The sequence below is a fragment of the Musa acuminata genome, unplaced genomic scaffold (assembly GCF_036884655.1).
Source record: "Musa acuminata AAA Group cultivar baxijiao unplaced genomic scaffold, Cavendish_Baxijiao_AAA HiC_scaffold_1104, whole genome shotgun sequence".
Taxonomy (NCBI): domain Eukaryota; kingdom Viridiplantae; phylum Streptophyta; class Magnoliopsida; order Zingiberales; family Musaceae; genus Musa; species Musa acuminata.
Genome location: NW_027021317.1, coordinates 690,916 through 718,234, shown reverse-complemented (window position 1 = coordinate 718,234; position 27,319 = coordinate 690,916). Strand labels below are relative to the sequence as shown.

Here is a 27,319-nt window from a genome sequence, read left to right as displayed (position 1 = left end):
TGCTTCTTCTATAAAATTAAATATATTTGTTAGTGTCTCTAGTAGAGAGATGAGACCTTGTGGGCTCTTGTTTTAGTATCAAAATGATGAGGAAGATGTCGATGATATCTCGATTAACCCAACTTTATTTAGGCTGATGTAAGTAAAAGATTTTATATGACCAGAGAGAATGTTAGAACATCCATTCCATGATCGAGGGAAGTTCATAAGTTTGTTTTATATTTGATTCGTATGAAGATCGATGTTGCTTGAGTTTTGGTTCCTCCCATACTAAGTTAGTACAAGCAAGATTTATATTTAAAAGATAGTTGGTCTTGATTATAGTGATTGGGTGCTTTTATGAAGGGTTTAATCAGAAAAATATTTTATAATATGAGTAAAATATTTGCTCGACTTGTTATTTCGGAGTACGAGTGAAATATTCCACGTGGCCATTATGTTGGATTGATGTTCGTAATTTAGTTGTTGATCGGAACCATCTTTTCGAACCCATCTTCCCATCACTAATCGTGCTTTTACATGCAATTGTTTCCTCGATCAAAAGTCACCTTTGAAAAGTTGGAAAGAGGCACGAAGAGCACATTGTTGCATGTGAAGAAGGGAACGACATTAACACCTACTTATATGGGTGTCTGTGTGTTATTTTTGTCGGGCTTATTATAGATTATCATTTATAGATTATCTCTCATAGTTAATTATTTTTAATATTTTAAATTTTATATTTTAAGAAGTTACATTGAAATCCTTATAATTATGAAAATAAAACATCTAGATTTATTTATACGTTAATTTCATTAGTAAAAACATGAAAAATAAAAGGTAAAAAATAATAATTTTAATATTACAATTTACGGTGATGAACGACGATATTGTTAGCATTGACGCTAATGCAATTACCAAGCGACCATTTCACTGCTTTGTATCTGTGTCAACTCTATCCTCGTGGGATCGAAATCTGTTGTTGAAGCCATCGTGGAGATCCACCACCTGTGGAAACAAGACTCGAAGATGCATTCCCCCATCGTCGGCGTTGTGCCCCTCTAGGCCACTCACCTCCTTAACCACTACTATCACCACTCGTTAATGCCGAGGCTCGAGAGAATGCTACTGCTGCCCTCCTCATGTGCACCTCGAGCATCTAACACCTTCACTATTGCCCACCGCCTCCTCTCCTCTACCGCCACCCAGTACTCCATTGCAACCATTTATAACCTCTTCTCCATTAAATCATACCACTCCATCATCGGGTCAAAGAAGTCTCTCATCGCCTCCCTCGTGGATCTCCTTAGCACTCTCACTGTACCGACTAGGTCAATCAAGGATGTGCTCAATGTTTTCTTTGGCCTAACCCTCTACCTGTTCAACCGCACCACCCTTATCAAGTCGAGCATCGTGTTGCCCCTCTTTGCGCTGGTGGTGAAGGACGAGCAGAGGGGGGGAGCAGGAGCACGAAGGAAAATATTCTGGTTACGCTATTGAACCTGGTAAAGAGTGATGAGACAAAGTGGCGGGGGACATCAAGGAGATGAACGAGGCGGAGGTGACTGTGAGGGCTTTGGTTGGCGATGACAACAAAGTGAGAACGAGGGGGAAGAGCAAGGCAAAGCCGATGTTGATGGTTCTGGAGAGCGGGTGGGTCGTGAAATCCAGAAGAATGACAAAGGTCGAATTCCTTCTCTTTTCTCGTCTCATCTTTTGCTATAGAATTTAATACATCTGTTTGGATATATGTTCAGGTTATTTAGGGGACACGAGGCCAGCTTCAAACATGATTGCCGAGACGACCATCATCTGGAAGCCATAACCAGTGCAAGCACTGCAGAGTCTGCCTTTTCATGGTCTTCTCAGTCGTCGAAGTGTGACTTGGAGTTTGTAGTCTGTTGTGGTCGTCGTTTAGGTCGACTCATTAAGATCGATTAGTGGGCAGGTGGCCATTCTTAAACTTATTGTTTCACCCTGCATTTTGTTTTTACTGCATTCTCAATAGTCTGACAGGGATCAAGCACAGTATTTTGACGATGAAGTTGGATGCATGAATTCTACCACTGCAAGTTCATGGCAAGTCCACAGGACTCTTCGAGCTCGATGTGCAAATAACACTTCTGCTAATCCAAACATCGAAGAAGAGCATTTGTAAACAGCTTCCAAAGCATGCTTGCAACCATAGAAGTCTTGACTTCGACTGTATTGAAGTAGATATTATTATATTAATCCTGCATTTTTGATGTGAAATGTGGATGAGAGTAAGCTTTATTCACCCCATACACTTAATTACATTGTTGTAATGCAGCAGAAAAATAAAATAAGCACAGGTTTTAGTGCTATTGTTTTGAGGAGCAAAGCCAAATTGAAAAGAATTTTCCATCACATGCAAATGAAAACACAATATATCACAATGTTAACATCAAAGCATTTAAGCCGGGTTGTGAGAGTCAACTCAGTCCACAACCCAGAACAAGCACACGGAGATCATATGCCTCCCAAAGTGTAGCCCCGGACGACATGCAACAAAGATTTTTTGCAGATTCAGTAGGGTTTGTTTAGTAACAGGAGAATACCTGCAGTTTCCTATCTTGCCCCAAAAAATTGAAATCCTCTTGTTCTGATTTCTTCACCCCCTTCTGCTGCACCTATTATCCCTATTAATGCAGACTACATTTCTTGGTCACTGGTCTTCTTGGCGCGAGTTATACTGCCGACTCTGAGAACCTGTGACCACTGGTGGATTTGAACTGTGTTTTTATCAAAAACAAAAAGAGTTGGACTGGATGGTTTATTGTGTATGGAGTCCATAGGGGAGAAGAGAGAAGTGCTACAGGAAGCCTTCGATGCCACGACCAGCCATGGAATCTCTGTATATTTCAAGTGCTTCATCCATCACTTGAGCTTGTGTCAGCAACTTTGCCCTTTTCTTGCTGGATGGATGAGTGGAGAGATAATCTCTCAATGCTGAGTCTCCGGTGATCTGCCCCAGTTTCTCATACACCCTTGGGGCCACACGGGGATCATATCCAGCTGAAGCAAGCAGCAACAGTCCGATATAATCCGCCTCCATCTCCATCCTAGCAAAAAAAGCCTGTCAACACCCAAAACAAGATTGCCAATGCAATAGGAACAATGAACTATAAAGAAACTATTAAGAATACAAGTCAATTATTTCAATGAGACTCTCATTTCTTGAAAACCTAGCCCTATTCCGATAGTAATGCGAGTTGGCAAAGCCAGAAAGAGATAAAAAAGGAATTCAAAATTTTCAAAAAACAATTAACTAGACCAGAACATTCAGGATTATACATTCACTTAAATTTCTACATATTTCATATATCTAACTCCGTGGCTGCTAAACAGACGAGCCTAATTGTGAAGCAATTAGCAATTAATCACAAAACAGGTGTTCCCCAGCTGGAAATATTGTACTATTCTCAACTCAACTTTTTTGTTTTCTGATCCCTTTAATTTTCCTGTGAAAGATTATGGTTTATACTTTATATAACCACAATTAGATCACTTTTGGTGCTAAATGAACATTGATCTCCAATGTTATTTATTTCTTTCCCATGAATTTATACTTCAGAGGAAACTATTTAAATCATGAAGGTTGGGTATTAGATATTAAACTATCCAAAACAAGTAGCAACAGCAACACAACAGCAAATTCTTAGTCCTGACTATTTCTGGTGGCTCTGTGCATGCTATTATACCATTTGGCTTTATTAAGAGAACCTCTGGACACACAGATCCCAACCTGAATCTGCGGCATTAGACACTGAAACCTTTGTCTATTTCAGACTTGACTGAGATGAGGTCTGTCAAGGTTAGAAGTTCCAAACAGTTCCAAATGAGTCTGGGAGACTCTGAATCTATCATGACAGTTTGCATCTGGTTTGACCAACTCCAATCATCTCCAAAAATGCTGACATGTTTTTTTGTCACTATTTTTAGTGACAATTTAAGAAGTGAGTCTCATTTAATATCTCCAAAAATTATTATATGATCATGATATAATTTTACATAGTAATTTTCCTATTTAGGCCGTCTGAAAGTTCTTGAATAATCTTTAAGAGGGATTCTCTAAGATGAGAGGATGACTTTTCTGAGATGAGAGGATTACTCCTCTTCACAACTACTAAGAAATACGTGGTTGTATCCCATCAAGCACACCTTAAAGTAATTAAATAAAGTTTCATCTTTTTCATAACTCTATTCTCTCTTCTAATCCAATTCTTTTTTTTTCTCTCTCAGACAAAATTCTCTTTTGAAGCTTACCAAAGTTGTCACTCAATAGAAGGTTGATGCATCCTATAACAAGTTTAACACATGAAAATAAATATTCAGTTATGCTAAGATGGTCATATGTTAAAGTGAATCGTAAGTGTCCAAATACAACTATGAAAGAATTTTCTGATCTCTTTATATACAAGGATAATGAGAATAGTTAAAAAGAGTGGTATTTGCTATTTGAAATTATAAAAAATTAACATAATCCTTTACCATTTAGTAGTAAGTACCTTGAGCAATTAGACTGCTGGCTAAGAGAAAATGCAAGTTTTTTGTTTTCAGAAGCTCCCTAAGCATCATTTAGGTGTCCAAATGGTCACCTGACCTATATGTCCTAAAAAATGCTAGGCATATAGACCATCACGAATCAAAAGGTGATGGAAGTGGCTCAGCCACCAGGTGTTCAATCATTACTGACTTGATATTGTGCTGGTTTGAGAGGATATGTACTGAAGGAATTAAATCTCAGGTACTGACCCTGGCTACATATCCTCTCGTACCAGCACAACATCGAGATGCAGACATGTACTTATGCTTTATGGCTAGTATAGGATACCAGAGAAGGTAAGAGATGTATGCTTGACATGAAGACAACTAAAACATTGTTGTATCCCTATGTTCAATACCCTCTTTGACCATGTCATATGCGATTAATTTAAATAGTAAAAAAGGAAAAGAAAATGATATGCAGATGTAGAATTTTGAAATACAGGCCAAAGAACATGCATACCCAGAAATACATGCTTCCCAAGTAACAGCAACCATAGACATCATCCACCAATACAAGACTAATAATTCAATAGAACTCTTGTTTTGGTTAAGGCCTTAGTTTGGCATCCCTAAAGCAGATATTCATTGAACCAACCCAGTCATGGTCATGTTCATTATGTTTCCATTAATTTTACCACTTTTTTGAACCCATAGCATCCTTTTCTCTAATTATACATTCACCGGTTGCAAATCCCTAGTAATAACTTCAACTTCTATCAAAACAACATTTTCAATGCTTGTATGTATTAATTTATTGTTAAGAGAAAATTACACCAAATACGAAAGTCATCCATCAATCTTTCTACAGTTTGAATTAAGTCAAATCCATCCTTAACCTAATCATCCCAATTGAAACTTCATATCAAGCAAATTGATCCCGTAAGCGATAACAAACATCAAATTGACTTAAAAAAATTGCAAATTGTCTGATAGCAATTAGAAAACGAATCCATGTACCTTCGTGAGAAAGGTAATCTCAGAAGAAGATTTGACATTGCATTTACAAGGTCGGGCATGGCGAAGAACTGGAGAAGAATCAACTGCAATATGGCAAACCACAAATTCTTCGTGATCATTTCTGCAGAATGCCGAGCAATGGCATGGGCAACCTACAATCATATTGAAAATCAAGATATCAATATGAATCCCAAATCACAACCAACTGAAAATTAGCAGAACACCTCATGGCCAATGACTGTAGCGATCTCTGCATCACTCCTGAAATTATCGAGTAAGCCAGTGAACACAACGATCTTGCCGCCCGGAAGGCAAAACGCATTGACGGTGTCGTCCCTGACCACCAGAATCTCCCAATTCAGCCCCTCCAGGTGCTTGGTCACAGGTTGGGACTTCCTAGCCTCGCCCTCCCTCCTGCTCTGGTGGACCCACCGATCATCAAGAACCTCATCCTCGCGGCTCCACTTACCCTCTTCCTTCCCGCTCAGCGCCCAAATCGTGTCCCGCCCCCTCTCAGGCGTGTCAAACTCCCCCCGGGGGCCTTCTGACGCGTACTCGAGGTCGCTCCACCGCCGGTCGTCGTGGCGCAGCCCGCGTTGGAGAGCCTGGATGATCTCCTTGGAGATGAGGCGAACGCGGATGCTGTCGGGGTGGAGGGCAGGGAGGATCTTGCCGCGGAGGGCAGCCTTAAGCTGCTCGAACTGCGACTCACCGAGCTGGCGCTCGACGGCGGGGGAGACGAGGACGAAGTGGCGGCGCTTGGTGTAAGGAACGGTCTCGAGGTTGCCGTAGTAGATAGTAACAGCGGCAGTGCCGCCAACCACGACGACGATGAGGGCGGCGCGCGGGTTCTGGTACCACCGCGGCTTTCGGCGGAAGTGCAGAACCTCGGGGCGGGCGGCGTAGTAGTAGGACCGCCTGGGGACGACGACGGCGGCAGCGGTGGAGGCCGAGGAAGGGGATAAGAGGGGCTTCGCCCGAACGAAGAATAAGGGAGCGAAGGCAGAGGAGGAGAAGGACGACGGTGCCGAGAGGTGACGGGGAAAGGAAGAGACGTGCTCAGGATCGGGGGCTTTGGATCGGGTGGCGTTTGGGGTCTTGGAGGCGAAGCGAGCGCGGAGGGCAGAAGCGAGTGAGGGCTTCGCCCTCCTGAAAATATTCATGGTGTCTGCCGCTTATCGTTCCGAGCGTTTCACAGGAGATCTGCGACAGCGAACGGAGACGAAGAAGCGTAGAAAGGGAGATAGATCACATCAGCCATGGAGAAATTGGTAGGGTGTAGACACATCCGGAAGCTGGGGGTCCGTTTAGGCGCGGCGCCGGCGAGGATTCGATGCGTACACGATCTGCATCCATTATGCTTTAAGATGCGTATTGAGATCAGTTTCCAGATCATGGACTAGACGGTCGGACCCCGAAGATTATGAACCGGACCGCGTAATGATCCTGCTCACTAGAGTTAAAATGGTTCGGTCGAACCATGTAGAGTTGTCGCTTCTTTGCTCTGCCGCATTGATATTTCCTCTCTGCAAAGGCGTCTCGTCAGTCTTACATTTCTTTCGTCTCTCCCCCGTTTCTTCTTCCCCAGGACACCAAGCGATATGGGGAGCTAGAAATCTTCGCGCTGCGGCCGATCGTCGAAGAATTTACGGTTCGTCTTTCGATCTCGCCATCCTCGTCGTCCGATTTCGGCTGATCTTTGGAGATGCCTCCCCTCGATGGAGACTAGGGTTTCGGTGCGTTGTCATCCAGATTCTTCGCTTTTTTCCTCCTTGATCGAATCGTAAGGTGCCGAGCCTGCTCGCGGAACCTTCGTCTGCGACGTATCGTATGATCTCGTCTACCTATCGATATAATTCCTCTCCTTTTCTAGGGTTAATAGTCGAAGAATTTTACATGGATCAACATTTTCTTGACTTCTCTTATCTTATGATGCGATACTGTTTTTTAAACCATAGGTCTCCAAAGTTTTATCTACATTGATACATTTGATATTGTAAGCCAGGTCTGAAAACAGTTCTTGGACTGAATTTAGGGTTTGTTGTTTGATGTGATTTATTAGAGTGGAAGCTGTGTCTAATCTAGCATAATGGTAAAAAAGAAAGAAGATTGTAGCAACAAATTCCTGATCTAGTTGAGGAATTCCAGTGTCTTCTGTAACCTTGTATGAAGGATTGATTTCACAAGGATTGAGTGATTCTTTTTTGCTTAACTGCTGCAGTGCCACATCACTCTTAATTTTGGTGATGACTATGGTGTCATTGGCAACTTTCTCAACATGTAAAAAAGAAAAGCAAGATGAATGACGAAGATCAATTATTTGGTTGACAACATGGCCCTAGCCTTCTACATGGGCACAAGGTTAATTCGAATGACAAGGAATAGTTTGGCTGGTTAAATCTCATACCACCAGTTGCCAAGCAGGACTATCGTTAGATGCTTAGATGTGTTATTGGTTAGTTTTCTAGTTGGAATAGGACTAATCAAATATTTCCACGATTTTCAGACAGGTTATTGTCCTTCAAATTTTCAACTATTTTAGGGAGTTATTAAACTTCTTTTTGAAATTGATGTGGGTTTCAATTATAGTATTTCTTTGGCTAGTTGTTTACCTACTAGGATGATATTTTGGGAGTTGTAGAGTTTTGTTTTGGTAGGAGAATATGCAGTGATGGGAGTCAAATTTGTCCCACAAGTCATATCAATCTAGATGCTTATAAGGTCTGAAGGACATGTTTCAGACTTGTACACTTTATTTTATCCAATAATATTTCTTAGTTAAACTAGTTAGTCTCTATTGACTTTTCTCTCTCTGAGGTCTATTTTCTTGCATAAAGAAACTCCAATAGGAAGCTCATATCCTATCAAATGGTACCAGTACGGGACAATCTTCCATGACTTCTGGATCTTGCTGACTTCCATGGTGGATCAATCATCAATTGAAGGTTATATCCAGGATAAAGTGTCCTGGTTGAGAGATTAGATGTATGTGATGTATTGAGTTTGAGTAGATCAACGTCTTGTGTTTGAGAAGATCAAATAGCTGCTTGGATGGAAAACCAAGTTGAGACTTGAATAAGCCAATATAGCAAACCAAAGATGAGAATGAGCAGAAATTATTGACTTGTGATCTTTGTTTTGATAGGATATGCTACTAATAAGTCTCTTTCCAGTTTAAAGAGAAAAGGCCTTCTAAGTTGTCAATTGGAGAATAAAGCTATAAAATTTAAATTAACTTTAATTGTTTTGAAAGACAAGATAATATCCAAGCATGAAACGTTTGATTGACATCCTCTTATGTATACAACTTGTTTAGAGTTCTATTGGAAATTTTGTTGGTGCTGATCTCGTTATTCTTAAATATTTGATTGAAGAGATCTCTACATTTATCCAAATATGACATCCTAATAGGTTCAACAATTTTTCTGACCTATATGATAATTGCATTGCAAGTTTGCAACTATCATACACCAATAGACACAAAATATGACTCTATAGATTTCCTACCAATGACTCCATGGACTTTCTACCAAAACTAAAAATGGAAATGCATTCAAAACGAATGAAAAGTAGAAATAAAAAAATATTATTTGTAGGACTTATCAGTGAGGTCACCAAGCGCTCGAGAAGGCACCTAGGCGAACCGAGGTGAGGTCCGAGCACCTCAATTTGTGTCCGGGTGAGCGCTTGGAATTGGGCACGACCTAGGCGCACACTTGAACAAAGCTGACTGCCTGTGTGGATCTTGGTTCGATCGAACTAGATGAGAGGCCCACTTCACAACAATCGAAAAAAAGCCTCTTCATGCAAAAACCTAGCAGTGATGATTTGCTTCCTCTCGCGGTGTGTGCTTTGGTAGTCCATCGATACCGTCAAGTGCCTTCGTCTCATATGGTGGCCCTCTCCCTCCAACAAAACTGGCGAGTGGCTCTTCCTCTTTCTCCTCCCCCTCCATTGTCATTGCCCCTTGCCAAGCCTCCCTAACAGCACCCTCCTCCCGCCGATTAAGGGACATGCAGCATGTTATTTTGAGAAATTAACAAGTTAATCAAACATAATAAAACTATGAGAAATATAGAAAAATAGATTATTTTGAGTTCAAAATTTTAAAGATTATTGCAAGCTTCCTAATCCTTTGTGTTTTATTTTGTTTTGATTTTTTGAACTTTTATTTTCCTTACTGTTTTAAATTTATTTTTTATCCATTCAATCTTTTGGTCTGAAGAGTTCGATCTGGTCAATCCATTCTATTCCAACTACTATCCTTATTTATGAAACTTGTGGGCAGTAGCAGCTAATGTAAACTCTTGTAAGCTTCTTGAGCCATCTTTTGCTAATTGTTTCTGCTTTTCCAGCAATAAAGCACTTAAATTTTCTTATTTTAAATCTTAGGCAGTTCATTTTCTTCCTCGAACTAGAGAAAACTCCAGTTAGGAGAGTCAGTTCAAACACCATGATAATAACCAGTTTAGACTGGAACCTTGCTGATAGACTGACTTGGATTTGACATGGAGTGACTTCATAGGAGATGTGGCCAAGCAAATTGATGAACAAATATTCTGAAAATTTCCATTATATTATTTAATTGGTTTTGTTTCAAGTAGGTTAAAGTTAGTTCGGTTGATGTGTATACATACACATGGATAGGTCTATATATCTTTATATATTGTTTTCGGAATTCTGGATATATTCTTATATGGATAAGAACATATATGATTTTGATCGTAGCCTAATATACATTGTTGCTGCAAGTTGCAACAATTATCTGGAATTTTAACTCGTTGTTTTGAGTGAAGCCGTGCAGGACGAGCATGTGGTGTTAGACACACGTAGGAATTTATAGTTTTATTTACATATGATTTATATTTCTGAACCCTTTTTACTAAACAACTAAACAAGTGACAATACTATTTCATTGCAAATGGTTCATTGGTTACGTTTAGTGCCTGTTCTTTATTTTCAACCAGTGCACCAGTTTTACTACAGGAAAAGCAACAATGCATTGAATCACTGATATTAGTCTTACTGATATTTGGTGGTAATGGTAAAAAGATGGTTTCACCGTAGCCAAATTCTGTTGAAAACAGCTATTTTCTCAAGATGGCGGCTTCTCAGCATGTTGAAGTGGAGGCAGCGAAGCTTTTGCACAAACTTATTCAAGAGTCAAAAGATGAGCCAGCTAAATTAGCCGCAAAGCTTTATGTGGTATGGAACAGCCTTCTTATTGGGTCACTATATCTTATTTGGATCAACATTAATATCATTTCTTTTTATTTTTGACTGCTGCAGATATGCCAGCATATGAAATTAAGTGGAAAGGAGCAGTCATTGCCATATCAGGTCATTTCAAGGTGAAGGTCAATTAATTCTGTTTCGTTCATTTACTGACATTGTGGGTTTTTCTTGTTTTTGGAATTTACCTTTTCTTCCTCGAATTTTGAACTTCTACTGTTCTCAATAAGTAGCTTCAAGACATTCTGATACCTGATCTCACCTAATTGAAGCAGCTAATTAAAATTATACTCTTCGAAAATAATATACAAATTGGATTATTTTATATTAGGAATCATCTTAGTGCTCAATGATAGGACACACAAAGGGATGAGAGAATTGCTTTGCTTGTGATAATGGAAGTCATTTTAATGAAGATATGTTACTTGACACTGGAAGTTCAAGCGACTTTCAGTAATTTTTTGTTTACTTTGAGCTTCTAGATAGCAAGGCTAACATTATTATAGTTTTCTAAGTAGCAAGGTTAGCATTATTCTTTTCATGTGATTATGCAAATATGCTTTTTCCTATCAGGGCCTTGGAAACTGTCATAAATCAGCATGGGCTTGATATTGAGGCGCTAAAGTCATCTCGTCTTCCATTTGCTGGTGCTCCTCAAGTAGGGAGCTCCGGGCATGCAAAATCAAAGGATAAGGAAGCAATCACTAACCTCTTACCCACAAGTAGTACTGATGTGCCACAAAATAGCACACCTGTTGCCACTTGGCAAGTTGCATCAACTAATCCAGCAAAAGAAGAAACGTATGCTGGTCCTTCCCAAAGCTACATCATGATGAAAAATTCTATAGCAGCTCCAGGTGCAGTGGACATTTCAAGCAAGCTCCCTGGAGGAATTAGTAAAATGGACTCTATTGGACTTGATGTCCAACAAAGCTGTTTATTTCAGAAAGCTAGCAAGTCATCTGAGCATGAAAGTCCAGCTAGCATGCCCATGGAGGACACAAGATCTGCAAATTCTTCAGAAAGGCATGATATTGCTAAATTTGATAATCAAACAACCAAGAAAGATATAAAGAAGACTGTTCCTAAGCGAAAAAGAGCTAATTCAAAGGTGGCAGAAGATTCACTGCCTGACAGCCCCCAGCTGTCAGATACTTCTGCCATGGGCCACAACACCCGGAAGGGCAAGCAAACTGATAAAAGTGGAAGGCAGGGTGAATTAAAAGCTGGGGATCAGGAACAACCAAATCCGCTTCAACACAACAGTCGCTTATATGGTGGTGCTGGTACTTCGTTTATAAGCAAACAAGAGGTTTCTCAGGCTGTTACTGAGAGGACGACCGATAACATGAAAAAGTCGAATACATTTAATCAAATCTCTAAGCTTCCTGATGAAAGAGAGGTGTCCTCTGCAGACAGAATTTTTGCTATGCAAAAGGGAGGGTTGCTGTCATCAAGAATCAATACTTTTAGCCCAAATTATGTCTGGAACCAGAACAAATTTGCCCTGTCATCAGAGAACTCACAAGGTTCTGGTTCTGCTCTTAAAGAACCTTTTCCTGGAATTCATAGTGAATCAATGAATATTAATAATCAATCAAAAGTTAACACACATGATGAGACAAATGATAGCTCAAAGTCTATGGAGGTGCCTACAAATCACTTGCACGGTATGCCTACAGTTAATTCAGGGGCATTAGGTGCTTTCAGCTCTTTTGGCATGACCAACATGCCATTTTCTACTCCAGCACCTTATAGCAGCTCTTCATTTGAGAGTCATGATTTGACTTCAAAGGTGCATTTCCCAAGAAGCTTTGAAAATTGCTCTAGTTCTCATTTATTGGATAAGGGCAAGGATGTGGTCCCTGTCAGTGGTGGCAAGGAGATTTCCTCATCTGCTAAACCAGCTACAGATTCACGGATCTGGAGTTCTGCTGTCATGAGAGAAGGAACATCAAGATTTTCTGGAAAAGCTTTCGAAGGTCAGGCTGGTTTATCATTACATGGACAAAAAACAATGGAAGGAGCTGCTATGCATCTAGAATCAAGTCAAGTATGTTTTCTTTTTGATTGCTATAACTTGATCCAATCTTATATTTCAGCTGCCACAGAAATTCATCAGAAGAGTTCTAAATTCCAATATAGCTTTGGTAGTTTAAATTTGCTATAGATTCTTGTAACTTGTAAATGTGGGTATTATTCATAATGGAGTAACTTTCAGTTAATTTCTGTTGATTATTTCGATTTTTATGTGGCTTGCATGTTACTTTGAAGTATCAACTGTTTTGTCATCCTGTCATGACATTACTTGCTTTTGTGCTGAGTTCAGATTTTCAGGTGTTAACATTTTTGGTTTTTATGGATCGCTAGGAGCTCGGGATGCTTTTTCTGGTGCTTCTTGGGTCATTGTTTTATAGCTTTAAAATAGTTAGTGTTACTGGTGGCAAACATACTATTATTAGCTTGCCAAAGAATAGTCCTATGTTTCAGAGATGGGGAAAAGAAGAATGTTAGTGTCAATAGATCATATTTAGGCACCGAATCACAAATCTATGCAACCATTAAATTTTGTTTATGGTTAATCTTTTCTTTTAAAAATAAGAAAATTTATTGGATCAATTTTATGAATGACTATTAAAATTTGCATAAAAATATCTAAATGTTGTCTACTGTGATATTGGAGATGCATAAAATTTATATATGATATAGATTTCCTCGTGTTAAGTTCTGTAAGATTTTAATAAGTGGAAGTGTTTTTAGGTCACTGCATAGTGCGTATGCTGTATGCGGCTGCATATGCAAATGGATACGCTGATTCTATATTAAAATCTATGAAATATAATGTAAAAATTTACAAAAATAACACTGATATATTTGGTGATGTTATCACATTTCATCAATAGATGACGTAATTTCTTAATGCACTTGAGGCTAGCAAGGCAAGTGCCCTGATGATCTATGAAACTTCAGCAAAATATTACAATATAAATAAATTGCTTTATTGTCACATCAAAATTGTTCTAAAATAAATGCGTGGATTCTAGAATTAGAACAAATAAAAAAAAAGAAAATGAGTTCCAACACCCTACTTTGAAGGTTCAAGTATTTGAACATTTGAAGGCCAAAAGAAACCCTCTTTCTACTTGGAATAGGTCTTAGACATTCTACAAAGGCTTTTTGAAGATTTTTAAAAAGAAACATAAAAAGCCTCTTTCTACTTGGAATAGGTCTCAGACAATATACAAAGGCTTAAATTTTGAAGATTTTTAGAAATAAAGTTAAAATTCCAATCACTTCTTTAGATTGATCATTGACAATAATTCTGTCTTATGTTGTTGCTTATGTTCCTTTATGCGGTTGCATGTCATATGCAGCCTGATTTTTTTATGTGGACAGTTGCATATTTCTATTGTATATGGTACATGCAATGCAGTTCATTGTCTGAACTCTGAACTGCATATGCAGGTGCATAAACCATGATATTTCAAAACCTCAGTGATGTGTTGGATTTGGTTGTCCCGCAGAGTCAAAATCCAAGAGTCAATGTGGCCTTTTTTTGCACCCGGATATACCACATTTGACGGTTCCAATGTGCCATTCATTCTTCCGGAGAGCTCAATATGTTGCGTGGTAAGGCTCTCATTAGACAGTGACAGCGAAGAATCATTAAATGGGCCTTTCGAGGTCATCCAATGCATGAGTGGATGTTTGATGTGGGGAAAATAAGAGAACTAAGAGATTAATAGTACTCATAGTGTGATTAGCCCTTACCTGTGTGTGGATACCCCCTTTGATGTTGAGACCTATTAAAGGTCAGTTGAGTCCCTATGGGTTTAGGGGACATGGAGTTGCCTTTGCCAAAGCTTTTGTAGTGGTTGTAACCACCAAAAGTAACGTGTAGGGCAAGTCTATTTCTTGCTAGTTATGCAAAATCTATTTCTTGCTAGTTTCTGCCATGTGTGGCTTTGGCATGGGGCACTTGGCTAGATGGTTAAGAAGACCTATATATCTAACCCCCATTACTTTGTTAATCAGAGCGATTCTTTGGATTGTTGTGTATGGACTGGTTTGATTAGGCCCTTGAGAAGTTATAAATGATAATCCGTAGTTCATGATGATTAAGATTTTCTTAGTTCTATATGACTTCTAAGGTTGGGTGGATTTTAGAAATTCCAGTTGGCCTGGGTTTTGAATGTTGCAATATATTAGGTATACTGCATGGCACATTCTAGTCAACTAGCTATCGATGTGCCTGTATACCATGACATCGACGTTTTTTCAACACTAAATTAATATCTTAACCAGGGTTTGTCTTACCGATCTGAACTGGTGCATCGCCCTGATGGTACGACATGTGCCACCCCATACCAATGTATTGTCTGTTAGTACGATGGGGCGTACCGACGACACAGGACAACGGCAAAAAATAACTCCAAAATTTTTTGAAAAATAAAAATAAGTTAGATTAAGGGTTTTAAGTTGGAAAACACTATTCAAGGCCTTAATCACAACATTGAAGGCCTTAGTTACTCCCTGATTAACATAATTCTACCATCATAAAACCTCAAACAATATAATAGATATTAAGAACATAAAGTATGTTTAATTATCTCATAAATTATCAAAAATCGAGAAAAAAAATGCATACCTTTGATTAGAGAGTTCTTTCTATAACTTAGGTGTTAATCCTCCCTAAGTAGCCTTCCAAGCTTGATCGAAACCATAAATCGCAACTTTGTGAAGTTTTAAGAGAGCGCAAATGTGAGACTGAGAGGAAGAAGTGAGTGAGAAAGAGATTGAGAGAATAGAAGAGTTTGAGAGAGTGAAAGGGGGTGAAAGAGGGGGAGGAAAGGGTTTAAAAACCCTTTCAAATGGATCTGACCATTGGAACTAGTTAGATGTGGATCGTCTGTCGATAACGATCGGATTTCGCTCGTTTTGACTGATACCGACCCTATATTAGGCGATACGTGGTCCTTAGCATATACCACCTAGTACAGGGTGATCCATGTACCATTTTCCTATTGGACCGGTATGTACCGCTCATACTAGGAGGTATACCGTGGCATGGCAATCTCTAATCTTAACATTATGTTGGGTCCACATATTGTTATTTGTAGTCAGATAGTTCTAAAATTAGTATTGAATGGAGATTTTAAACATTGCATAATTGTATTCATTGCTACTGTGTTGTCTGGAATATGTGTTCCTTTTCTCAATGCTTGCATCTGCGATCTTTTTTCTGTATCTTCCTATCTGTGCTTCTTTCAATCTGCTTCTACATACCAATGCACATATACATGCTGGTCAGTTACTGTTTTGTGCTCAAATTTGTATCCTTTATATGTAGATGTTACACTATTCACACTTTTTATCTTCTTCCACGTATTTATTATGCATATGCATGCCTGTGGCAAAATTTTCATTGTACATGTGCACATATTAAAGTTGCTTGTATCCCTTGACCTAATGGTAAGCATAGTGTTATTTTCATTATGTAATTTTCCTGAATTCTGCCTTGTTTAAATAGGATATCTCATTTCTTTCAGTACTTTGATGTTAATTATTCAAAATTTCCTTAAAAATAGTTATTAGTCTGCTGCTAGTTATATGCTAGCCATATTCAGGGAATCAAAGGATCACATGCTAGTATCTTTTGAACTGAAACTTGTTTCATGTCAATATTGGTCTATTTTTCTCTCCTGATTTTAGACTGAATTACTGCAGGGAGGTGGATTAAACAAGGAGGCAATTCATCAAATGAATCAGGATTCCTTTGCAAGATCAAAACCAGATGGAAAATTATGTGGTCTACCGAGTAGTATGGACATGAACATTTCAACAAGTGCCCCTCTCAACAATGTTGGAATGAGTCTTCCATCTCAACCTTTTAGGGAACAACAACTGAAACAGCTTAGAGCCCAGTGCCTTGTATTTCTTGCATTCAGGCATGACTAATGCCTCTATTGTTTTGCATGTATCTAAGTACTTATAATGCTTAGGTGTTAGTGGAGCCTAGACTTTTGCATGTGTTAATTTTTCTTCTTTTTGGCTTCCAGAAATAATTTGATGCCTAGGAAGTTGCATCTTGAGATCGCACTTGGAGCTAGTTTGCCAAAAGAAGGTAATCATCACTGTGGTCCAATTTTGTGCAAGATTATTTTAGAACTAGTTTCTGTCTGTCTCCCTTACTATCTGATAATTTCTTGAAAATACTTGACAATGTAGATGAAACACAACGATGGTTGAATGGCAGCAGAGGAACAGATGCATCTACAAGAGAAATGAGTAATAGCCATGATAATTCTGGCATGTTTAGTCGGCCAAGTAATATGGCTAAAGGGCCTCCAGCTTCCTCATCTACTGGCAGTATAGTGGAGGCAGAGTCTTCATCAAAGGACACAGGTAACTTGAAGAAAAAAGGTAAGAATTAACTGAATTTAGACCAATATATGGCATAAAAGAAACCAGTTTAAAAGAAACCAAGTGGTTTTCTGCCGTCAAACAAAATGATTCTGAAGTCGATTCAGAATTTGTAGAATCATATCTTGTCTCTGTCATGCTGCGGATGTCTGACTCTGTCATGCTTGTTACAGGAGGTCCCTTTGGCAGCCATTTCGAGAATGAAGTTTACATGAATCCTAACCAGCAATCTCTGCGGGCAAACCAAGTCTCACCTGTTTTGGGGGTTGGTAAGGGTCCGAAGGTTGATGCGCTGTTTGCATCAAGAGCCACTTTTAAAGATGATGCTTCCAAAGAATCATCAGTGGCTGCTATGGTTAATCGAGAAACTTATTTTAATCAACCTCATAATATTAGCCAAATTAACAGTGCAGGCAAGCTACATTTGTCAGACTCTCACTTGTTTGGAGTCAATACTCATCCAGAAAGGTATCAATCTTTATTACCTGTAAAAGAGCAGAGTCCACTGGCTGTTGGAAAAGGATATGAAAGTTTGGAGAATGTGGTGAATGCATCAAAGGATATCATGTTCTCAAATCAAGTTGCTCATTCAGAGAAAATTCCTGCCTCATCCGAGTTGGCTATCACAAATAGCATTACCAATGCTTATTTTGGTTCTAATGGTCTGCTGGATCAGAGTAATTCTGTCATTCAAAAGCAGAGCCATGCTGATGTATACACGACTTTTGCCACCAATGACTCGATAAAATTTGGGAATATGGAAGCTGTCTTGGAAAAATCTGTTGAGCAAGACAATGGAAACCAATCAGATTCCAGTGATATGCCTTCTTCTCCACCAAAATATACAACCTCTGAGAAGTGGATAATGGATTATCAAAAGCAGAAACTTGTTGAAGAGCAAAAATGGACTTTAAAACAGAAAAAAGCTGAGGAACGAATAGCAGCATGTTATGAGAAGTTGAAGGTATGTGTGCATATTACTACTGCCTAATTAGATATGATAGCATTTGCTTTTGGGTCTTTTTGCCATGACCAAGTTACATTAAATTAATACTGCCCCTGTGAATGTGTACTATGTCGATGGCCTAAAAGGAGACTTTGGCCATTCACTAGGAGATTTTTAATTGCTGTAGCTAATACAATGCTCTAGAATAAGATGGACCTTGAAGAAGATTCTCGTTATACTTCTTCACCTTAAACATTGGTTTGGTGGTGTTATACCGGACTGCTTACCAAAGGTTGAGTGTTTGAAGTCTCATCCAATATATTTTTTAAAGTGTCAACTAGCCTAGCTGGTAAAGACTTTAACAACTTATTGTTATTACAAGGTCCCAAGCTTGCATCTTACTTTTGTCACTTAAAAAAAAGATGGAGTTTCTTATGCACAAGCCTTTTCTTTTTTTACTTTTTAACTGTTCTTCCTCTTTCAAAGGGGCAATCATATCTTGCTTGTCGATATCAATGCCATATTTTATTCTAAATTGATCTTTATTCCTTTTTTCATTTCCTTTTCACTCTGAGAGAGTGAAGAATAACTGAGTTGGGAGGACCTAGTTCAAAATAATTGCCTCTACAAAGGTCATTTGAAAACTTTGCTTTTGGACATGGAAACTCTTCAAGATTTAATGGGTAACAACAGTAAGATAATTTGATGTTTTATTCATTAAGAAAGCAATTTCCAGAGCTGGATTGTGGTTTCTCATAGCACCCATATGTTATGCTAGTGCTTGTTACTGCATCTACAAGGACCAACACCTGTAGTTTATTGACATGAATGTGATGTATCACCTTTTAACCCTGTAGTTTATTGTCATGAATGTGATTCATCGCCAATACCTGTAGTTGCAAACTTACACCATCTTTATTGATTGCTACTAAAATTTGTGTTACACCAAATTTAAGGAGAATGCAGATACACTTTTGTAAAGTAGATTTAGTTTTTTTTTCATTGTGTAGAGTTATGTAGCACATGTTTGCAAATATATTTTTTGCGTATTTGATCTTGATTAGATATGACTCTCCTACTGGGGTATTGTCAAAATTGAGGAGAATAAACCTTCTAAGGATGATCAACAGAAGAGAGGTCAAATCAGTTAATCTTAATTTTTTTTCTGTAAGGAAAGTACCACAACCACTCATTTCTGTGGCTTATAGGAGTTTTTTTGAATTAAAACTTCTCCTTTTCAGTAAATTCATCACCTTTCAAAATTTCACAAAGATAGACCTTCTGAACTCCCTATATAGAGAAGATTCTTGAATGATTAGTAGTTTCTATTGCTTCATCCAACTTAAAGGGTATGGAAGGCAAAATATTCTTCTAATTTATTGATTCCAGTACAACTGAATGTCACCTTTAGCATTACTGATTTAAATAGTTTTTCAATTTATGATTTATGGTACTTGTCTACTGTAAGCTGTCTCAAAAATCTTATGATTTCTTCTGCATTTTCTGTTGACCAGGAAAAAGTGAGTTCATCAGAAAACATTTCTGGTAAGACAAAGACTGTCATCGAATTAAAAAAACTTCAACTTCTACAGCTTCAGCGCCGGCTAAGAAGGTTCACTGGCTTTTCATTTGTGCCAGTTCTTTGTCATAGTTAATTTTGCAGCAAGGCATATCTTATCAGTTTAAATCTAACTATTTGGCTCTTCTTTCTTTAACAATTTTTTTTTCTTTCATGTATCTTGTTGACACATTGTGACCGGTTGGCAGTGATTTTCTTAATGATTTTTTCAAGCCTATCACATCTGACATGGATCGCTTGAAATCAATTAAGAAACATAGACATGGACGGCGAATGAAACAGCTTGAAAGATTTGAACAGAAAATGAAGGAAGAAAGGCAAAAGCGAATTCGTGAAAGGCAGAAAGAATTCTTTGGTGAATTAGAAACCCATAAGTATGCCTCTCTATGTTACCGATTCAATTTTGATTTGTTTTTCTCTATCTAGTGGAATCATTTCTTTTTTTGTGTTGCAAGCCTATCGATCAATGTCGTAGTTCGGACACAACCATGGAATGATGTTATTTGAATAACTCTCTTTGTTCATCTCCTCTAATGGAATTTTCAGAGAGAGGCTTGAAGAGTCCTTCAAGGTTAAGCGAGAGCGCTGGAAGGGTTTCAATAGATATGTGAAGGAGTTCCATAAAAGAAAGGAACGAATACATCGGGAGAAGATTGATAGGATCCAACGTGAGAAGATTAATCTATTGAAGAATAATGATGTTGAAGGATATTTGAGAATGGTTCAGGTCACTAACAATATTCAGTTTTTGACTATTTTATTGCATTTGCTGGCTTATTATCTTATATTCAATGATCATTTTTTTTGATCTAGGATGCAAAATCAGATCGTGTTAAGCAGCTCCTTAAGGAGACTGAAAAGTATCTTCAGAAGCTTGGTTCAAAGATACGGGAGTCTAAATCCATGGCAAAGCAGTTTGAGATGGAAATGGACGAAAGTCGAGAGTTCAATATTGTTGAGAACAATGATACTACAAATGAAGACGATGATGGAAGTGATCAGGCTCAAGTATGTTTAGGCTGTTATATTTGAAAGCACTTTTTTTTCTGCCTATCTGATTTATGTTCTCTGTGATGCAGCATTATCTGGAGAGCAATGAAAAATACTACAAGTTGGCTCATAGGTACTAATAACATTTGATTCAGTCTTTATGCATTTTGATGGCTTATGTGTTTTAAGTCGAGCCAATATCTAAGTTAATTTAGCTGATTATGTTTAATTCAATGTCTTGTGTTTTATGCTTTAAATTGAGCTGAAGTCTAGTTGATCTAGCTGGTTGATGATTTAGCTCTAGAGCTACAAAAGATTATTTCTACGTTCTATTTTATTAATGCTGTAACATACTGATCTTGAAAAATTGTGATGTGAACTTTTATGGTATTCAGTGTGAAAGAGAGTATATGTGAGCAGCCAGCTTCTCTTCGGGGTGGAAAATTGCGAGAGTGAGTACCTCTTTGTTTTTTTTTGTCTTTTTATTAGTCAAGTTGCTTTCCTTAAATCCTTGAATCCTTGTAGTATATATATGTGGTCTCAACTCAACAAATCTTGCAAATTTATTATTGGTACATAATTTCAGGTACCAAATGAATGGTTTGCGTTGGTTGGTTTCTTTGTACAACAATCACCTAAACGGGATCCTTGCTGATGAAATGGGTCTTGGTAAAACTGTTCAAGTATGTTTACTAGTTTATCCTAGTAATGCCCTTTAGTAAGCCCTAACTGCTATGGGGTTGTTATGATGTCAAATGTTTTTTCAATGTCCCAAGTGTTGACAAACTTTTCTTTTGCAGGTTATTGCTCTAATTTGTTACTTAATGGAAACAAAAAATGATAGGGGTCCTTTTCTTGTGGTTGTACCATCATCTGTTCTTCCTGGTTGGGAATCTGAAATGAGCTTTTGGGCACCGGGTATAAACAAAATTGCATACTCTGGTCCTCCTGAAGAAAGGCGAAGGCTATTCAAGTAATTAAACATAATTGCAAACAATCTGTTCTTTCTCCATTTTGTTTCTGAACAAGTAACTATATTTTTTCTTTCCTGCAGAGAAATGATTATTCACCAGAAATTCAATGTTCTTCTAACGACATATGAGTATCTAATGAACAAACATGATAGACCAAAGCTCAGCAAAATACATTGGCGTTATATAATTATTGATGAAGGTCATCGCATAAAGAATGCCTCCTGTAAACTCAATGCAGACTTGAAGCATTACCAGAGTTCTCATCGGCTGCTGTTGACTGGCACCCCGCTACAGGTTGTCATGCCCTCCCATTCATAGTCGTTGCTTTTTTCTTCACCTTAATGACAGTTCTGTTCTTCAGTTTATCTATAAATTATTAATATCATAAGTCTCATTTCATGAACATTCATATTCTGGCCGCTAAGTAATTAACATTGCTTCTCTGTGTTGCTATTTTGTTACTAATATTAGATGACCGGCTGATTTCCACTGGAATACCTGGTAGTGATTTTTCTTTTTCTAGTTGTAGTTACCATGTTTCTTTCCTTTTTTCTTAATGTATCAGAACAATCTTGAGGAGCTGTGGGCCCTTCTTAATTTCTTGTTACCTAATATTTTCAACTCGTCAGAGGATTTCTCTCAGTGGTTCAACAAGCCATTTGAGGGCAATGGAGACAACAATCCTGATGAAGTAAGTATTTTCTTTCATTTTGCACACTAAATTCTGCAGGTTTTTTCTCTTCAAGATAGAGTAATCTCCATAGTGAATATCATTTTGAGCCTCCATGAACTTTGTAGGCATTGCTCTCCGAGGAAGAAAATCTTTTAATTATAAACCGTCTTCATCAAGTTCTTCGACCGTTTGTTCTTCGAAGGCTGAAACATAAGGTTTGTGACTGACTTGCTTAGACGTTTTGGTTATAGCTTATTTGTATTACTGAAAATGCTAAACTTGCCAAAAAATGTCTATGTTGGTGTGCTTTTTAATGAGAAATGCTCTGATTAGTGTTACATGTACTTATGGATAAACAATTAGTTTTCCCATGATTTAATTAGAGAATCTTGAATATAAATGATTTTCTTAGTAGTGTTTGGTGATTGATGGCTGACAAGTGAGGCTAGTTATCTTCCCTTCCTCATCATCTTTCTTTTTTTTCCTTCCTCACCCCTTTATGCTTATTTCTTTTTCATTTTTTCTATTGGATTTTATCATTGAAAATAAATTGGATGGACCAAGGTATGCAATACCGTACCGTACCAGTGTTTCGAGATTGGCTCGGTACGGTATGGTACCGGCATACCGAGCGGTACACCAGGGCATACCGAGTGGTACACCAGGGTGTACCGAACAGTTTTATATATTTTTCTTCCTTACTATAGCACTGTAACACTGCTACAGTGTAGCACTGTAGCACGTTCCGTCCGGTACTGGGCGGTCCGCGTACTAGTATGCCATCGGACTGGTACGTACTGCCCATATCGGGCGGTACCATTCGGTATTGCATACCATGGGATGGACCAATATATGAACCATGGTTTTGGTTCTGGTTTTCGGACCCATGATGATCTCTGGCTGGACCAGGATGGGTCCAATACATGTTGGGTGTACCAACAAATGCCGGCATGGTTTCGGACCTTCGGTAACTCTTTTTTAAAGGGTTTCAGTGTTTCAAAACCCCTAAAAAATCATATTTCATGGGTGTTTTCCTACCCTTGATCCTTGCAGATCAAGCCTAGACCTGCATTTATTGGGGCTTGATCTTTGTCGATGAAGCATTCAATTAGGTGTAAATTAAGCTAAGAAATAGGGGTTTCTATATCTGTAATTTGAAGAGATTAGCTGTTGGATCATCAATTCGAGAATTCTCCTGGTAAGAGGGTTGAGATGAGGGAAGTGAAATAGAGATAGATGAAGGGAAACAGGGTTGATGATGGCTCGTTTATAAACTGAAAAGATGAGTGAACACTAAGGGAAAGGAAATAGAGCTGCTAGGAGTGAAAAGAGGGCTTGTCAGCCCTACTCGTAACTGGTCTCTTTGTGGTCCAAAGACATTCCGACAGTCTTGCTGCCTGACGCACATATGGACCGCCTGGTTTGAGACAGCCCATGTCCAGGTTCGTTCTCGGACTGGTATGGAATGCTTGGTATGAACCTCTTCGGGCAAAACAGCAAACTGTGATATGTACCAATAATGCCTGCAATCGATTTTTGCTGATCCACGTCTATCTGGAGGAGATGGTGATGTGGAAATTGTCCATGACCAAGAATTTGGTTGAATTTGTGTTGGCTTTGGCTGATGATCCATTTCGGATATCTTGCGGCTTAGATATTGTTGTCCATAATAAACCTTTTTTTTTCATAAGTTATTACCAAGGTATGTAATTTCGAATAATACCACCCGATACGTAGCGGTCCGTCAGCTTACCGGTACACGGACCGCTCGTTACCGGACAGAACGAAAAAAAAAATAAAAAAAAATAAAAAAAATATATATATATATATATATATATATATATATATATATATATATATATATATATATATATATATAAACGAGGCGACGTCGCCCTACGTGGGAGAAGGAAAAGGCGTCTTCCGTAAAGTTAGATCCTGGACAACTTCCCGAAGTTCTCTCTCTCTCTCTCTCTCTCTCTATATATATATATATATATATATATATATATATGAACGAGGTGATGTCGCCTCGCGTGGGAGAAGGAAAAGGCGACGTCGCCTTTTATAAAAAAAAATTTAAAAATATATACATAATCTTATATATGTATAAAAATATAAAAATATATACATAAACTTCGCTTACTGCTTACTTGTTTTGTGAAGTAAAATCCGGAAGTGCAATTGCTTATTCTCGAACTGCAACACTTGCACCATACCCCGACCCGACCTCTGTTTCTCGCCCTCTTGCTAATACGGAGCCTCTTTATAATGCAGATCTTGTAGTTAAGGCTTTCACACCTATTTATAAAACTAACCACACTAGGCTCTTAGCACCTTTACTTTCATTCTCCGTTGCTTCCTGACTTACTTACTCAATATATATATATATATATATATATATAAATGAGACGACGTCGCCTTGCCTGGGAGAAGAGAAAGCCGACGTCGTCGAATTATATATATATATATATATATATATTATATATATATTATATATATATTATATATATATTATATATATATATATACCGAGCGGTGTACCGCTCAGTATAAAGTATCGTACCGTACCGAGCGAACTTTGAAACTTCGGTACGGTACCAAATTGCATACCTTGGTCATTACTATCATCTGGTTGCATTATGAAACTTCACTACATTCTTTTCAGTTACTCGATATATGAATGTTTTTATTTTATAAAATTGGTTAATTTAGTGTCTTTAATATTAGTAATATGCATCAACTACTTTTCAAAAAGATTTATGTGGGCAACATAAAAATTTATTCGGAAGATTTTTTGCAATTATATGGTGGATTTCATCTCAGTTCGTGCTTCTTTATTTATACAAGCACATGCAGATAGGATTAGATGGGCAAGTCTATGCAGATCTACTCATTTTCTCAAATAAATTCAGGAATTGTTAGCTTTTCATCTTTTGTTTTAAGAAGGGTCTTCCCTTTATTCTTGAGGAAATTATATTGAAATTGTGGTGACCTTTCTTGTATATTTTTCTACCCTTCCCTCATTTCTCAATTTGTTCCAATCTTGCAATATGAAATGTGGCATGGTAGATAATTCTTCTCAAGTATCTTTGGTAGTGTGGCAGGTTTTGCTCTTTGTACATGGTTGGAAATTCAATTTAGGTCATAGGTGCTCCTTGTGGCATCAATAAATTTGTACTTGTGCTGTATGGCATGTTTCAGCATATGCAATCCAGTTCCAGATAGTATTAGAATTGAAAAACCAATGATTGAATATGTTTTTAACAGACTTAAATTTATTGTGCATTATCAATCTCTTAATAAAATCTATGCCGAGATGATAAAAACTAGTAAGGAACTGTTTAGAGACTTCCATCATTGCCATGCTTCAATTGAGTTTTCTTTGTAGTGTTAACTATGGTCTGCAGTACCGGACTGTACTGTTTGGTACGGGCGGTACGTACCGGTCCGACAGGCTTCCGGTACGTGGACCGCCTGATACCGGTCCGACACTGTAGCACTGTAGCAGTGCTACAGTGCTCGGTACGCCTGAATATACCGTTCGGTACACCTGGGTATACTGCTCGGTATACAGTACCGTACCGGTACCGAGCCCAGGTCGAAACTCCGGTACGGTACGATATTGCGGACGTTGGTGTTAACTGCTTCAGACTATGCAAGATGATGTGTGTGGTTATTAAGATCTTCCATCATGGTTAACTTTTTAAACACTTATAGGAGCGGCAGGTGTAAAAAGGAAATGCCATATTTTCGAGCTTAAGTTCCTTGACCGTGCAAGTTTGAGTTTGACATTTGTTTCATGGACAGTCAACCGAATCTCATCCCAACCCTAGTGTTGAGGGAATAGAATTGAAATCATTTATTTTCCCAGTTTCACCTTTTCTCACACATGAGGTTGGGATCTGTCTAGTTTCACTTGTTTATTCAATCGAGTCTGATCCCAACCCTAGTGTTGAGTGAATAGAATTGAAATAATTTATTTTCCTAGTTACACCTTTTCTCACACATGAGCTACTTAGAATTATGAACATTGTTTTTTTTTTTATGTCATTTGGGCTGAGCTTGCACATCCATTTGCTTTTGATTTTGCTTTCAGTAGTACAGAGGATGTAAAGTAGCAATACTTTTATATGGTTAATTTTTTCCAGTTTATATTTTCATATTCGTCATCAAATCTTGAGTTAGAGAAATTATAATACATGTGTTCGTAGAGCTTATATATTTCTATACACTTTTGAGATTTAACATACACAAAGGCAAGTTCTTTAAAGGATTGAAATATGTACCTTTGCTGAATTTTGACATAATGCAAGCATTCTGAACAGAAGTTTTAAATGGATGTGCCATGAAATTAGGGAGAACCTGGTTGTTTAATTTTTGTTCTGTTTTCTAGGTTGAGAATCAGTTGCCTGAGAAAATTGAGAGACTTGTCAGATGTGAGGCTTCTGCTTATCAAAAACTCTTAATGAAAAGAGTGGAGGAGAATCTTGGTTCATTGGGCAATTATAAGGTGATATACTTATTAAAGCACCTCTGAACACTGTTATACTTTTTGTATGACTCCTAAGCCATCTTTTTTTATATCTGATCAGGGCCGTTCAATACATAATACTGTGATGGAAATGCGTAATATATGCAATCATCCATACCTCAGCCAACTTCATGCTGAAGAGGCATGTTTTTGAAGTGTTTGGATCTCTTGTAAATTTAGCTTAAAAGTTGCTTCGATCTCATATGTTGAATTGCATTTGCAGGTTGACAGTTTATTACCTAAACATTTTCTACCTCCTATTATTAGACTATGTGGAAAGCTTGAGATGTTGGATAGATTGCTTCCTAAGCTCAAAGCGACTGGTCATCGGGTAATGAACTTTACAGTTTATTTATTACTGTTTACCATGTTTAATGTTAAAATATGGTAATTCAGAACTTTCGGGATTTCCGATGCATATTCATTGCCCTGATTCCATATATTTGAATGTTATATCTGATCA

The 27,319-nt window shown here is 38.1% G+C and overlaps 2 protein-coding genes across 4 annotated transcripts in view; one reads left to right on the top strand and one right to left on the bottom strand.

Moving 5' to 3' along the window:
• Nucleotides 1-2,347: 2,347 nt before the first annotated feature.
• On the bottom strand, nt 2,348-6,793 carry LOC135666451 (mitochondrial metalloendopeptidase OMA1-like). Its single transcript, XM_065178021.1, has 3 exons — nt 5,730-6,793; nt 5,506-5,657; nt 2,348-3,062 (listed from the first exon to the last, which is right to left on the bottom strand). The coding sequence occupies exons 1-3, from the start codon at nt 6,666-6,668 to the stop codon at nt 2,813-2,815; spliced, it is 1,341 nt and encodes a 446-aa protein (XP_065034093.1). The 5' UTR covers nt 6,669-6,793; the 3' UTR covers nt 2,348-2,812.
• A 274-nt stretch (nt 6,794-7,067) lies between these two features.
• LOC103986774 (uncharacterized) overlaps nt 7,068-27,319 on the top strand; it is a 35,619-nt gene continuing 15,367 nt past the window's right edge. The window contains exons 1-22 of one of the 3 annotated variants that reach the window (XM_065178057.1): nt 7,068-7,241; nt 10,593-10,710; nt 10,795-10,856; nt 11,311-12,790; nt 16,465-16,685; nt 16,797-16,861; nt 16,966-17,160; nt 17,334-18,124; nt 19,621-19,718; nt 19,874-20,059; nt 20,232-20,412; nt 20,499-20,693; nt 20,765-20,808; nt 21,071-21,127; nt 21,262-21,358; nt 21,476-21,648; nt 21,730-21,943; nt 22,215-22,340; nt 22,448-22,537; nt 26,719-26,835; nt 26,918-26,998; nt 27,080-27,187. In XM_065178057.1, coding sequence (XP_065034129.1) covers nt 10,606-10,710; nt 10,795-10,856; nt 11,311-12,790; nt 16,465-16,685; nt 16,797-16,861; nt 16,966-17,160; nt 17,334-18,124; nt 19,621-19,718; nt 19,874-20,059; nt 20,232-20,412; nt 20,499-20,693; nt 20,765-20,808; nt 21,071-21,127; nt 21,262-21,358; nt 21,476-21,648; nt 21,730-21,943; nt 22,215-22,340; nt 22,448-22,537; nt 26,719-26,835; nt 26,918-26,998; nt 27,080-27,187 — 4,686 coding nt within the window. In that variant the 5' untranslated portion in view covers nt 7,068-7,241; nt 10,593-10,605. Of the gene's footprint in view, nt 7,334-10,592; nt 10,711-10,794; nt 10,857-11,310; nt 12,791-16,464; nt 16,686-16,796; nt 16,862-16,965; nt 17,161-17,333; nt 18,125-19,620; nt 19,719-19,873; nt 20,060-20,231; nt 20,413-20,498; nt 20,694-20,764; nt 20,809-21,070; nt 21,128-21,261; nt 21,359-21,475; nt 21,649-21,729; nt 21,944-22,214; nt 22,341-22,447; nt 22,538-26,718; nt 26,836-26,917; nt 26,999-27,079; nt 27,188-27,319 lie in introns of all 3 variants that reach the window. The other 2 variants (XM_065178058.1, XM_065178056.1) reach the window with 2 other exon arrangements.